Below are 15478 nucleotides of genomic sequence, written 5' to 3' on the forward strand. Positions count from 1 at the left end.
CCGGCAGGAGGACTGGGAGGCTTTTGCACAGGAAGTGCCTTCGGAGCCTTGTAGGAGGATTTGAAAGGAGAGGAGGCTTCAAAATCCATGTATGGGCAAGTAGGAAGGGCAGTCCAGCCTGGGAATAAGAGGATGGACTCAAGGTTCAGACTTGGAACAAGCTAAGAGTCTTAGCTGAAAACCTAGAAATTGATCTTGTTTTCTAGGTGGGCAGAACCCCTTGCGGGAGATGAGGAAAAGCAACAGGGCCAGGCCGCTGCTTGAAGAGCTTCAGTGATGTGGGGGCAGGCCCAGTTAGGCTGGAGGGGTGGACGCAGGAGACCGGCAGCCAGAGGTACCAGTGGAGAGAGCAATCAGAACTCATGTGCTGCTGCTACATGGATGACGTTTTCATCCTTAGTATTGGGAGCTCCTCGCACAGCACACAAGCAAGGGGTATGTGGAAAATATACACCCCATATACTGGACAATTTGTACATTCCAGTCTGCAGGGTCCGTGACACTGCATGTTCCAGGCATGGTTATCGGCTTGCCACTTCCTGTTGCAGGTGGGGGAGAGCAGAGCTTTTTGACTCCACTGTGGATGTCTTCAGTCTCGGTCTCTTCTGTCATGTCACAGGGTTTATGGCATCTGCTTGCTCTTGTACCTTTTTTGTTAGTGTCATTTTGTAGACAGAGAAGAGAGGAGAGATTCCTGTTAGGTGTAACACACTTGAGATCTGGAGTTACAGAAGGGGTTAGGGTGTGGCTTGGAGGTAGAATGGCTCTGGGTTTAATCCCCAGTACCACACAGTTTTGTAGGAAATGAAAATCCTAACAGTGTCCTGAGAGAAGAGGGTAGACCAGGTCAGAAGAGCTAAGAGGAAGAACCTGGCGGCATGTGTGCCTCACAGATGCAGTACTTGGATTGGCGTCCACTGCATCCTGCAGTCCAAGTGAGCCCGATCAGGAGAGTGGAATGATCTGAGATGAGTCTCAGCTGTGCAGAGCTGGGCTGTACTTCACCTGGCACACAAGGGTGGAGATAGGGTGAAGCTGCTCCTCAGGGTTTCTGTCTGACAGACTGTAATGAAAATAATCAATGGAAAACCAGCATAATTGCCAATTGTAGCCCTGAAGTGGAATAGAAATGGTTTAATGGAGAAATGCCTAAGAGAAGGGGAAGTGTTTTGTGTGGTCTCACATCTAAGAACAGCTCTTAACCCTGACTCCTAAGTCAACTTCTCTGACTCCAGTAGTAAACTTCATATGGCTGGTAAAAATAAAATTTTATAGCCTAGCTGGCACATGCCTATAATCTCAGTATTTGGAAGAATGAAACAGGAAGACTGCAGGTTTGAGGTCAGCCTCAGCATTGTAGCAAGACCCTCAGCAACCTAGTGAAATCCTGTTTCAAGACCAAAAAAAAGGGCTGGGAGTATAGCTCAGAGGTAGAAACCCCTGGGTTCAATCCCAGTATCAAGATAATAATAAATAATAAAATAATAACATTTCATGCAAGAAAAGTGTCCCAAACCTATTTATAATAAGTCTATTATATATAAAAATCTATTGTATATAAAATATATTAAAGTCTATACAATCTATTATATGTAAAAAATGTTATTGAATTTTCATTGAGAATTGGAACAGGTAAGCATTTGGTCTAGACTGTTTTGTGTGTCATTCCCACCACATCCTGTCCCTTTCAGCTGCACTCCCCGGGGGTGCTCACCCTAATCTGTGAGCTTACACTTCCACCGTTGGCTCCCATGTTTGCCCATTTAAACCCTTACTGCCTAGGACGAAGACTACACCATTTCTCCTCTGATAAACCCCTGTGATCACTTCTCTCACAGACCCCCTGCATACATATTCTTTAACTACCTCCCTCCCTCCCTCCCTTCGCTCCCGCTTACAGACAGCAAGGTGACAGGGCATGGAGTTGTCTCCCCATTGTTACGGGACACTCTCCTGTGTGCTTGCACTACTGAAGCCACACCTGGAGGGCCCTGGGGGGGAAGAGCCTTGCCCAAAGATGACATTGTCCAGAGGCAGTGAGTCGGCATGCTTGGCTGCGCCAGGCAGCGAAGACCTGTGGTTCTATACCCCTTACGTCCCCCGAACCCGCAGCATCACTACACATGACACCATGGAGTGACTGAGTCACATGAGCATGGGCTCCTGCACCATGGAGTAGAAGCCACAGCAAGTAACCTCACGCCCTGTGCCTGGCTTCTCACCATAGAACAGCCTGGTGTGACTTTGCAGGGATGCCGTGAGGACCTGGTGCTAGTACGCAGAGCAGGATGGAGCACACCTCGGTGCTGTTTGTGACAGCTATCCTTGGTGGGATGGTCTGACCACAGAGGGCTTCTAAGCTCTAATAGCTGTCATGGTCTGTCTCATCTCTTCAACCCTCATCCCATCTCCCGCCCAGTCCGTTCTGGCTTCTGGTGTCCCTTTTTTTTCTCTTGTGGTACTGGGGATTAAACTCAAGGGCACCCAACCACTGAACTACACCCTCAGTTCCTTTTATCATCAGTATTATTGTTTTGTTTTGAGACAGAATCTTGCTAAGTTGCCCAGGCTGGCCTTGAATTTGTCATCCTCCTCCCTCCTCCTCCAGAGTGGCTGGGATTATGAGCATACACCAATAAATCCAGTGTCCTGCTTTCGGCCTGGGCCACAGCACTGGCTCTCTGATGAACATCCCTTCATCTGCTTGTGTGTCCATACATTCATCCACTCTCCATCCAGTAGCCAAAGGAGCCTTGTTAAAATCAAACCAATGTTGGGCATGGTGGCGCACACTTATAATCCCCGCACTTGGGAGGTGGAGACGGGAGGGAAGACTGCACAGGTTCAAAGCCAGCCGTGCTGGCTTAAGAGACCCTGTTTCCAAATAAAAAAGTAGGTCTGGGAGTGTAACCCAGAGGTAGAAGGGTTTCCAGGAACCCCAGTATCACCAAAAATAAAAAATAAAAAAATCAGTGCTCATCTATTGATTTAAAACTCTCAGATTCTTTCCCTTCCCCATGTCCCTTAGAATAAAAATCCCTTCTTACCATGAACAATGGGGCCCTTTCAGTATCCAGCCTCTGGCATGGCTCTACCCAGGACCATCTAGCTGCATTCTACACTCTGTTTCTCTCTTCTGTTTAGTTTGCATGACTATAACAAAATACCTGAGATAACAAACTTTAAAAAGGTTCATCTGGGCTCACAATTCTGGAGGTTTCAGTCCATGACCAATTGGCCAGCTCTCTGAGCCTGTGGCAAGGTGGCACATCATGGCAGAGACCCCTTCATGACCAGGAAGTGGAAGAGAGGAAAAAAAAGGGGCTGGGGTCCCTCTGTCCTCTTCAAGGGCACACCTAAGGACCTCCCATAAAGCCTGACTTCTTAAAGGCTCCACCACCTCCCAGTAGCACCACGCTGGGGGCCATGTTTTAACTGGAGCCTCCGGGGACACTGAGGACCCACGCCATCATGCCCTCCCAGGCTCTTCCTGCTCGGCACCAGTGCGCACGTTCTCAGCTTCTCTTCTCCTGCAGCGGTCTCACATGCCTGGGCCCTCCTTCAGGTCTCAGGCACACGTCACCTCAGGAGGACTTCCTGACCAACCTGTCCCGAAAAGGCCTCCTGGGTCATCTTGCTTCAAAGCATGTTTCACAGCCTGGGAATTTCTCATCTGTGTTTTGTCTACTTCCTTATGCTCTTATTTCTCTAGAACCTAAGTTCCTCTATCCCCACACAGATGGAGAGCAGCAACTCTCCAGAGTGGACATCGTATATGCCCTGAAGTGTGCAGGGCACCCACCTTCCCTGGCCAGGTCCTCACCGCCTCCTCTAGCCCCTGCCCCCGCCTTGTCTCACACCACACGACACACGCCCCCTCTCCCATTTTATTACAAGGCCGAGTTCAGGCGGCACACCATCGGAGCGCCCTCCCTGACTCCTGGCCTCCACCTGAGGTCTCTGAGAGACCACTTCATCTGGCTTCCATGCCCAGCCTCCATCAGATCACGGTTCATTCCTGTGGCGCTCAGTCTTTCCGATGTGGACTGATGCCAAGAGGTCGGCTACGCTCAGCCCGCCTGGCTTTGGCCGCTCCGGGGGTGTGGGCCACATCCGTAGCCTCTCTGTGCTTCTACTTCCTCAGCGGTAAAGTGCAGAGATAAATTCCCCTGCACCCCTCAGGAGTGGACGAGACACTTGTGTGAGGTGCCAGGACTGTTGGCTAGACAACCTTTCTGCTCCATACGTTTATTTTTAACAAATATTTTTGGCACTAAGGATTAAATTCAGGGGCATTTACTTCCAAGCTTGTACACCCCCAGCCTTTTTTATTTTGTATTTTGAAATGGTATTGTCAGATACCTGTGATCCTCCTGTCTCAGCCTCCCAAGTACTGAGGTTATAGGTGTGTACCACCACACCTGGCTGAGATTTCTACATTCCTTTGGATCCCACGGTCTCTCAGTACAGAAAAAGCACAGGCTCTTTGCCCTCTACTTAGAAGCTTTCCTTGGCATCATCTCTTGACTTTAGCACACACTGTAACACCTCCCGAGATCCCATGGGTTAAGCAGTCCCAAGAGTTGGTGAGAAGACCTGGAAGAGTGGTGGGCGGGCTGTCTGGTGGCAGAGGCAGGGCTTCAGCACAGGCAGTGGTCCTGAGCAGATGCCAGGCACAGGGGCAGCAGCAGGGGTGGGCGATGTCCTGGCTGCTCATCTCTGACCCTGTCCCTTCCACGGGACTACTCAGGACACTGGGAGGGTTTTGCAGGGGCAGGGCCCCCAAACCAAAAGAGATAGAAAGAGCTTGTGAAACACGTCCTTGCTTCTGGCTCCATTAATAACCCATAGGCTGAGGAAACAAATTCTACATGGATTCTATTCTAAAATCCTCTTGGATACACCCATTCTATTCCAAAATCCTTTTACCCTTTTACAGATTGGAATGGATAATGTTCATTCCAGGTCCATAATCATTTAAAAGACAATTGAAATAGTGGATCCCCCCATGAGTAAAAATATATTCTTGCCAGGTATAGTGGCACATGCCTCTGATCCTAATACTTGGAAGACTGAGACAGGAAGATCACAGATTCGAGGCCAGCCTCAGACCCTGTTTCAAAATTAAAAATATATATATATAAAGGGCTGGGGATCTAGCTCAGAGGTAGAACACCCCTGGGTTCAAATGATGATGATGATGATGATGATGATGATGATGATGACGACAATGGGGATGGGGGTATATCTCACAGGTAGAACACCCCTGATAGTACTCAGTATCAGAAATGCACACTCACTATCGCAATGTGTATTTTTTCAAGTGCATTCATTTGTCAGACTTTAATGTAATTCAGCTTCTTTTTTTTTTTAACATAAGATGTCTATGGTTTCCAACTTGTTTTCTTTAAGGTCAAACACACCATTTATTTCTGTATTAATTTTTATTATTTATTTATTTTTGTGGTACTGGGGATGGAACCCAGGAGCATTCTACCTCCAAGCTACACCCACAGCCCTATTTTTCAGGGTTTTTATTTTTTGAAACAGGGTCTCACTGAGTTGCAAAGGGCCTCAGTAAGTAGCTGAGGTTGTCTGCGAACCGCGATCCTCCCGTTTCCACCTCCAGAATGCTGGGATTACAAGCGTGTGCCACCATGCCCCTTCTCAAACACAACTTTTAAAAAACACAACTTTTAAAATACTTTTGTAGGCCGGTCATGGTGGTGCACAGCTGGGAGTGTTGCTCTGAGGTACAGTGCTCCTGGGTTTCATCCTTAGTGCCAAACAAACAAACAAAAACGTTAGTAGCAATTTTAGGTTTGGGGATGTGTGTGAGGGTTACTGGGGCATTCTTCCTCTGAGCTACACTCCAGGCCTTTTTCTAAGGTCTTAAGTTGCCAAGGGCCTCACCCAACTGCTGAGGCTGGTCTTCCTGAAAGTGCAGATAAAAGCTGTGCTTGCAGATCCTAATCCTTCCAGCAGGTGGCAGACACAGCTCATTCTATCAGAGACTTGGCAGGAAGCTGAGCCTTTACAAGAAGGAGTGGCTGTGACTGAACTTCCCAGTTATCATGTGAAATCCATATGAGACTTTAGTATTCTCTGCTCCTTTGGAGCCTGGTGGCATTTTTCTCTCTGGGTCTAAATAAAGGACCGGGATTGTGGTGAGTTAACAAGGTTATAAAATATAGTAGAATACCTATCTTCCTTTCTCAGGCCTCAGTTTCAGGGCAAATGGGGACCAATTCTTGTCTTACTGAGTTGTTGTAAGAAATCAAAGTTGTCTCCATCTTTTCTTTCTCCATCTCACCCTTGGGAAGCTCCAGGGCCCCAGAATGCAGTCTGGCCACGAACGCTCTTCAGAGCCGAGAGCTCTGCACCAGCAACACCTGGCCCTGGCTGATGCTGTTGAGGGACCTTGGCAGGTGTCCTGCCATGGGGGACAGTGGCCAGCCTGCCTTGCTGGTGCGGGAGTCAGCACTGGGCTCTGCCCTGTGAGCTGGCACTTTGTGGGGGCTGCTGGCGCTTCCTGGGAGCACAGTGATGCTCCTTGGTCAGGGTCGTTCCTAGCACGTACCTGCCTTGGGGTAGATAGGAGTCTCCTCCACAGCGACCAGAAACTGGGGCACCTTGGTGACCACCACTCCCCACCACCCAAGTCCCCATGGGTTACTGACTGGGGGTGGCAAGAGGCCACTGCGAGGATGCTGCCTGGCATGGATGTGCCCAAGTGTGTCTCCTCCTGGCAGGGCCTGGCTGGCTGTGGGGGCAGGGCTTTCTTGAGAAATGGAGGTTGAGGTCTGTGTAGGCATGGAGGGGCATGGCCAGAACTCTCTCCTCTGGTAGACTTGGAGGGTGGCAGGGCTGGGCCTGGAGGACCAGCTGGCTGAGCTCTCCTGCACACACATACCACGTCCCCTTGCACCTTGCCTGCCCCGGGTGCACAGCTGGGCCTGAGAAGGAAGGCAGGTCACACCTCACAGGGACACCCAGCCTTAATAAAAAATAAGATAGGGCTGGGGGTGTGTTTGGAGTATCCTTGAGTTCAATTCCCAGTACTAAAGGAAAAGAGAAAGAGCGAGAGAGAGAGATGGAATGATTCAGATAAGAAGGCATAATATTTTCAAGCCAGGCGTGGTGGTGCACGCTTGTAATCCCAGCATTTGGGAGGCTGAGACTGGAGGATTGCGGTTTGCAGACAGCCTCAGCTTTTTAGTGAGGCCCTCTGCAACTCAGTGAGACCCGGTTTCAAAATAAAGAATAAAAAAAATAGGGCAGGGGCTGTAGCTTGGAAGTTGAATGCCCCTGGGTTCCATCCCCAGACCCGCAAAAAAAAAAAAAAAAAAAAAAAGAAGGCATCATATTTTCAGAACAAATTTAATAAAATATGCAAAGGGTTCCTGGCAGCTGCAAGGCCCCTGGGTGCCATCTTTGGGATGGCCATGGGGGACATTTCCTGGTGAAAGGCTAAATGCTGCTGTTGGCACTTCCCCTCTGACCCATCAGGCCCCACTCGCTGGAGCAGCATCCAGACCCTGCCTGGGCCCTGGGATCCTGACCGTCCCCATGGGTGTCCAGGCCTTCCTTTCCAGTGGACTTGGGAGCACAGGGCCCTGCCAACGGCCTGGCTTGAGCTACAAGTTTCTGGTTCCTCCTGATGCCTACAGGCGTCCAGCTCTGCGCAAGGGAACTCTCTTGTTCCCTTTCACTCTGGGGCTCTGGGGCCCACGGTCCCAACAGTCAAGCTTCCTAGAGTGGAGAAAAACTCCTCCATCTCCTTCTGCAGCAGCTGGTTCCTCCTCTCGGCATCCTCCCGGGCCCGCTCCGAGTTCCGCAGCTTGATCTCCAGCATGGTGTACTTCTTCTTCTCCTGGTCCAGCTCTTCCTCTAACCTCGACATCTGCGTCCTCAGGTCGGCGCTATCCTCCTCGATGCTTAAAAATCAAGAGAGACAGTTTGAGGCTCAAGCTCCCTGAGTTTTCGCAACACATCGCTGGCCTCCCACCTGTGAGGCCCCTGCACCTGTGACCCCCCAAGGCCACCGCGAGGGTCTGTGCCTTCCACACTGGGGCTGGAGGCCACCCTGAGTCCTCACTAAAATAAAAAGACCCAGCCAGGTGTAGTGGCACGTGTCTGTGATCCCAGTACCTGGGAGGCTGAGACACAAAGATTGCAGGTTCAAGGCTCCTGAGCAGGAACTAGGGAGACCCTGTTTCAAAACTAAAAAGACTGAGGTATAGTGCAGAGGTAGAATGCCCTGGGGTTTAATGACCAGTACCAGTGAGTGAATGAATAAATGAATGAAGACAAAAAAAAAAAAAAAAACAGATAAAACCTACCAATCCTGTCATCTATCCTGCTTTGAGGAACTCTTGGCTGAGAGCAGCACTTGTCCCTGCAGCGGGGTTGGGGGGTATCTCAGGAAGTTTCTGCTTGCCCTCGCAGTTTAAATATCCGCATTAATGCTACTTCCTATGGTCCTCCCCGCAGGCTCCAGCAGTGCTCCTTGTTGCCATCACCGACCCTAAACCTCATGCCTCTGAGGTTTACACCACATTCTGCAAAGGTTGGCACATCCATCTTTTTGACCAGATGACTGGCTCCTGTCCACCCCAATGTGCACTTGAACCTGGCTCCAGGGACCTACACTGTGCCACACCCATGGGGTGGATGGGACAGACCATGCTGAGCCCCAACATCTCCGACAAGTAGAGGGTGACCCTCCCCAGGGCACTGCAGTGGCTGCAGACAAGGACAACAATACGTGACACAATGCCTGGTGCACAGCATTTGTGGGACAAACATCAGACCTCCGCCCACCCAGGACAGGACAGGCCTCCATCTGCATCACCGAGCACAGCTAGGAGAAAGGACACCGCTCCTCACCAGAGAAAGAGCATGCTGTCAGGAAGCAGACCCCACAGAGCAAGGGGTGGTGGCACACATCTATAATCCCAGCAGCTCAGGAGGCTGAGACAGGAGGATCACAATCAACGCCAGTCCCAGGAACTCAGTGAGGCCCTGCCTCAAAATAAAAAGGGCTGCGGAAAGCCGGGTGTGGGGGCGCATGCTTGTAATCCCAGTGTTTGGGAGGCTGAGACAGGAGGATCGTGCAAGTTCAAAGCCAGCCTCAGTCAGCTACTGAGTGAGGCTCTCAGCAACTTAGTGAGACCCTGTTTCTAAATAAAATATAAAATAGGTCTGGGAGTGTAGCCCGAAGGTAGAAGGCCTCTGGGTTCCATTCCCAGTACCACAAAAACAAAACAAAACAAAACAAAAGGGCTGGGGATGTGGTTCAGTGATAGAGGGCTCCTGAGGTCCATACCCAGCTTTTAAAAAAAAAGGGAGAGAAGGAAGAGCACCCCACTGTGGGTGGCATGGTCCCCAGTCATCCCTTTGCCAGCCTCACCACCCTGCCGCCCCAGATGGGAGCCTGGGCATCCACTCTTCCTCTGTTCCCAGCTTGAGTGACCTTGTCCAGTTTCTTGACCCTAAATCCCCTCCAAAGGATGACTGTCCTATTTAATGAGCATATCCAACTTATCAGGTCCAAAACTGAGCTTCCCAAACTCTGTTCTCAAAACCACCCCAGCCCAGGATCACTTTCAACAGGAACAAACATCCTTCCACAAGCCCGTGTTCTCACCCCACACCCCACCAGTCAACAAACCCACGGCTCCCCTCACAACCCACGCAGAATCCGGCCACTTCTCCCTGGCCCAAGCTACGCACATGCAGGGCCTCAATCCCTGGCCTCCCAACTGGTCTCTGCTCTGCCCTGGAGCCCCAGGTCTTCTGCAGGGCGGCCAGGCATAGCTGGCACAGGGACCAAAGTGCTCAAGACCCTCCATGGCTTCTCATTCCTTCTTACAGCACCTGAGAAGCCTGGAGCACCACCCAGACTGAGTCCCCTGCTCAGCCTGGTACCCTGGGCCCCCGGCCTTCCAGCCCTCTTCCCCACACCCCTCCCTCCACCCTACTTTATTCTCCTCCCCCTTTATGTGTCTCTAACACACAACCCATCTATGAACATCTACCTTATGGTCTTAGGGTCCCTCTTCTCCAGATAAGAATAAGGGCAGAGAGGTTGGTTAGTTCGGGTCACAGCTATGTCCCCAGCACACAGCAGGTGACAGATTCTCTACAGGAATGTTGGAGGACTCCTCATGGGGCAGGAGAAGGAAGGGGTTCTGAATCCCTGGAGGCAGACCCCTCCCTGCCACCCAGACCAACGGATGACTTCATAGTGACTCTGTAGGTGCAGAGAACGCGGGCTGTTGGATGGGACAAGGCACTAGCTGCCCTCCTTCCTGTGCTCTGACCCTCCTCACTACAGACCCTCCCTCTGCTCAGGACAACAGCCCTGACCTTGTCCTCCGCCACCACAAAGCCACAGTGGACATGCGCAGCCAGGCTCCAGGGCCCTGGATGTGCAGCTGTGCGGAGCAAACACCCAGGCGGGAGCAGCATCACTGGGACCCTCAGCTGACACTGGCGGGGCTGAGGCTTGAGCACCAGCTGAGGCAGCCACCAAACAGCTTCATACCTGCCCTGAGGAACCAAGACTGCACCGCTGCAGCTCAACCAGTGGCCACGAAGGGAAAGAGGCTGGTTCTGACTTCTAGGCCATCCTGGCCATCCATGGACAGTGCTCCCCATGGCCATCCTCGCACACCCCAGGTTTCATCTGTGGCTCACCATCAGCTCTTCCTGTCTCCTGCTGTGTCCCTGGAAGGCGCAGCCTTGGTCACCTTTGAACTGGGGCTTACAAGTGTGGTTTTTCTCATTTTATGCCCTGGGTTTTACTTATTTTGGGTACTAGGGATTGAACCCAGGGGCATTCTACCTCCTAGGTCTAGCTAAGTTGCTGAGGGCCTTGCTAAATTGCTGCAGCTGGACCCGCAGTCCTCTGTCTCAGCCTCCAAGTGCTGAGACTACAGGTGTGTACCACCGTGCCTGACTTACACTGTGGGCTTTACTCCAGTGTTTCCCTTCCCCTCTGCTCAGCTCATCCTGTTGGCCTTCAAACCCTGCCTGGCTCAGGCGCTGCCTGCCTCAACTTCCCCCCACAGGGGCCTCCCATCTCAAGCATCCTGCCCAGTCTCATCTGCCACAGACACAGCATCTGCACACACCTGGCACTCCGAGGAGCCCAGAAGATGGCTACCAGGAGAGCTGAAGGCCAAACGCTGCCCTCCTGTGCCCCTGGGGAAGTTCCAGGCTCAAAGGATGCCTTTTGGGTCTGTTGCCACTGATGGAAAAGTGGACTCCTAGGACCTGGCTGAAGGCCTGGTGGGGTGCAGGACCTGGGCTCATAGGTCAGATGGCAGGGGCAGGGGTCTGGGTGAGGGGCTAAGGGCCTGAGATGCTGAGAGAAGCCCCACTCACTGCTCCGATCTCAGTCAGACAAGTCAGTCTCCCAGAGCTTGAGTAATGAAAGGGGAGAGCCAGTGCACACCTGTAATCCCAGTATTTGGGAGCCTGGGACAGGAGGATCACAGGTTCAAAGACTGCCTCAGCAAGTTGTGAGATTCTCATCAACCTCGTGAGACTGGGTTTCAAAATAAAAATTAAAAATAGGGCTGGGAGGGTAACTTGGAGGTAGAGCCCCTGGGTTCAATCCCCAGTACTTGAAATTAGAGAGAGAGAGAGAGAGAGAGAGAGAGAGAGAGAGAGAGACAGAGACACTGAGATTGACTGTTTGCTGGGAGGATGGCACTAGGGACCATGTATGAATGAACCTATAAACCATCGGGGGCAGCATGACCCATCACTGTGACCAGGATGGATGACAGTGCTGGCGCAGCACAGAGATGGAATCCCAACCCCAGAAGTTCCCGGTCCCTACCAGGCTGACCTGGGGCCTCCACGCCCGCCTCCAGGGCCCACCTCGACCCAGTTGAGGACTGTGCACCGGCCCCTGCTCTGGTCTGCCAGGGCTGACTTTCTCACCAGGGCCTTCAGTGAGCATTCTAGAGTGCTGACTGTGCTCCAGGCCTGCCAGCTCAAGATGAAAGATCCTGTCCAGCCCGCCTGGGGGCCTGAGGCCTTCTCCTGGGAATGTAACTTCAGGATAGCCCTGCCTCACAACAGAGTTGGAGGCCAATAGGTGGAGGTCAGAGGTGCAGCCAGCCCAGTGCTGGAGGCCTTTACCTTTTCAGACTTGTCTCGTACTCAGTCCTCTGCCGGCACAGCTCTGCCCTGAGCTCAGCCACCAGACCCTGCAGGGCCTGGCAGCGGCGGGTGTGGTTCTGGGTGGGGCTGCTCGAGTCATTGGGGTCGATGCTGCTGCCCTGGCCGTCACCGCCGCCCACACCTGCCTCGTCTAGGCTGCGGCTCAGGTCCAGGGACCCCCGGTCCTCACTGCTGCTGGGGAGTGGGGAGGGCTCAGGGGCCCAATCGGTGTGCACAGAGCTGCAGGTGGACGAGTCGCTGGCCCGGCAGGCTGTGCAGCTGCTGACCGAGGCCTCGCGGGAGGATGAGGCCACAGACCACGCTGTGCTGGCCACGCTGGCGGTGCTGGGAAAGAGGCTGGGCCCCGGGGGCACATTGTCATAGGTGGACAGTCTCTGTGTGGGGCCGGAGTCCTTGAGCCGGTCCCCCGATGACGCCCGGCGGTGGCCACGCAGAGAGGACAGCCCATTCATGAGCCAGTTCCCACCAGAGGAGATGATAGGCACCTCCAGGGACGAGCTACCACCCTTAGGGCTCCCGGACCGGGACCCTGGCTGCCGGAAGGAAGACTTCCAGCCAGGCAGAGTCTGCCCCCTCTTCCCAGTGCTGCTGGCTGCAGGGCCTGGGGGAGCACCCCTAGAAAGAACTGCTGCGGTCGGCCCATCCAAAGATGAGGCCCTGTGAGTAGGCAGGCCAGGGCCTTCGGGCTCCCCCTGGCTGTCCCTGGAGCTCTCCTCGGAGCCCCAGCCCACAGTGCATTGTGGGCCCCCACGTGGGGATGCAGGTCCTTCTGGGGTGGGCGCAGTGAAGAGTTGGCCATGTTTGCGAATGAGGATGGTCATCAGGTGCTGGACTAGAGAAGTGCCTGCCAGGAGAGAGGAGAGAGGCCTCGCTGTGAGTGGCCAGGGTACCTGTCCCTCCAGAGAGCCTCAGCCGCGTCAGGAGGAAGGACTGCCACAGACGCCCTCCTCACGGACAGAAGGATCATGTCCATTAGTCTCCTTCCCTGGACACAGGCCCACTGCGGCTGCAGGAGGGGCAGGTGGCAGGCTGCACCTGGACACCCGAACCTGGGACAAGGGAGCCCTTTGGAGCCCTGCATCACCCTCCAGTGTTGCTGCCAACGGCCCTTCCTGTCTGTCCACTTTCTGGGGCACAGGACTCTGGGACAGGCCATTGAGCTGTCTTAGATTTGTGGGCATACACATATAGCTCCACACAGGCATGTGTGCAGTGCTTCCTACACAACCCCATGGGCACACACACAATCCTCCTTCAGACCAAGGTCCTGAGATGCAGCCCCCGGTACTGGAGACTCAGTTCTTGTAGTGGTGGAGGGTCAGCAGCTAAGGGGGGCACATAGGAGGGACCATGGTACCTCTCCCACAGCCTGGCTGGCTCCTGTTATGCAGACACTGGAGACTAGAGAGCTTTGCCAGGAAATAAGGAGGGTCCAAGGCCTGGACAGACCCTCCCACTGAAGGTAACCAGAAAGGAATCACATGGGATTCTTTGGCCAGGATGATGAAGCAGGAACTCAGAGAAGGAGCCCGCAATGGTCACCTGGATGTCTGTGCAGCAGGCAGGTGGGAGGTGGGTCTTCTGGCCTTGTGGGGTTCTGGGGCAGGAGGCCAAAATGGAGGCCTCAGCAACAGGGCTGGCCCCAAGGAATACACCTTGGCAGAGGAAGACCAGACATCTCCACTGCTGCTGGAAGGGGGCCTGTTTGTAAATAGCAGCACAACTCACACACTAAATTCTACCTCCGAGCTACACCCTAGCCCTATTTTTTATTCTTTATTTTGAAACAGGGTCTCACTGAGTTGCAAAGGGCCTCACTAAGTAGTAGCTGAGGCTGTCTTCGAACTGCGATCCTCCCGTGTCAGCCTCCCAAATGCTGGGACTGCAGGCATGTGCCACCACGCCTGGCTTCTCCCCAGCCCTATTTTTTATTCTTTATTTTGAAACAGGGTCTCACTAAGTTGGGAAGCGCCTCACTAAGTAGCTGCAATCCTCCAGTCTCAGCCTCCCAAGTCCTGGGATTACGAGCGTGCACCACCTCACCTGGCTTCTACGGGTCCTATGAGCCCAGGCTCATTCCAACCCACACCTGTGCCCTGCTGCAAGTCCTCCTGCTACTGTGCCACACCTATTCCCTGCAACTGTCACCTCCCTCTCTTGGCCTCGGCTTCCTCATCTATAAGATTAGGGCAGTTATCACAGCACAGGATGCCAGTGAGGGCTGGAGGTAAGCGGTGCAAATAAAAAGTGAGGCAGAGGCTTACCAAAACAGCCAGTGCTGCTGCTGGTTTCTCTTTATTTATTTACGTATGTATGTGGTACTGGGGATTGAACCCAGGAGTATTCTACCTCTGAGCTACATCTCCCACCCTATTTTACTTATTTTAAAACAGGGTCTCACTAAGTTGCTGAGGCTTGTCTTGAATCTGCAATCTTCCTGTCTCAGCTTCCCAAGTACTGGGATTACAGGCATGTGCCACCATGCCTGCCTTCCTATTTTATTTTGGTATTGGTATTGCTCCTAAAGGCATTCTACCTCTGAGTTATACCTCTAACCCTTTTATTTATTTGTTTTTTTTTTTCTGTACTGGGGATGGAACCCAGGGCCATTGTACCTTTGAACTACATCCCCAGCCCTATTTTTTTATTCTTTATTTTGAAACAGGGTCTCACTAAGTTTCAGAGTGCCTCACTAAGTAGCTGAGGCTGGCTGAGAACCCAGATCCTCCTGTCTCAGCCTCCCAAGTACTGGAATTACAGGCATGTGCCACCACGTCCCGCTAACCCTTTTAATTTTTTGAAACAGGTCCCCATTAAATTGCTGAGGCTGGCCTTAAACTTGCAATCCTCCTTTTTCAGTCTTTTAAATATTGGGATTAGAGGTGTGCACCACTACATCTGGCCTTTATTTTTCAAGGCCAGATCTCACTATATTGCCTAGGCTGGCCTGGAACTCCTGGGTTCAAGCAATCCTCCTGCCTCAGCTTCTTCAGTTTGCTTTGTTTAAAAAAAAAAAAATCATTTGTAAGCTGGGCGTGGTGGCGCACGCTTGTAATCCCCGCGCTTGGGAGGCGGAGACAGGAGGATCGCGCAGGTTCGAAGCCAGCCACACTGGCTTAAGAGACCCTGTTTCCAAATAAAAATATAAAAATAGGTCTGGGAGTGTGGCCCGGAGGTAGAAGGGCTTCCAGGAACTCCAGTACCACCCCCCACAAAAAAAATAATTTGTTATTTGTCATGGAAGAGAAATTCTCCAGGGTTTAAAAGCTCTGACATCTGA

The 15478-nt window shown here is 52.5% G+C and overlaps 1 protein-coding gene across 1 annotated transcript in view; it reads right to left on the reverse strand.

Moving 5' to 3' along the window:
- Positions 1-7708: 7708 nt before the first annotated feature.
- Positions 7709-15478, reverse strand: part of ARHGAP22 (Rho GTPase activating protein 22) — a gene marked incomplete at both ends in the record, with an annotated part of 150566 nt that continues 142796 nt past the window's right edge. Inside the window, 2 exons of the mRNA XM_080694482.1 lie at positions 7709-7937; positions 12157-13042. Coding sequence (XP_080550608.1) covers positions 7709-7937; positions 12157-13042 — 1115 coding nt within the window. The remainder of the gene's footprint in view (positions 7938-12156; positions 13043-15478) is intronic.

The sequence above is a fragment of the Muscardinus avellanarius genome (genome assembly GCF_963383645.1).
Source record: "Muscardinus avellanarius genome assembly, chromosome: 4".
In the NCBI taxonomy this organism is placed as follows: domain Eukaryota; kingdom Metazoa; phylum Chordata; class Mammalia; order Rodentia; family Gliridae; genus Muscardinus; species Muscardinus avellanarius.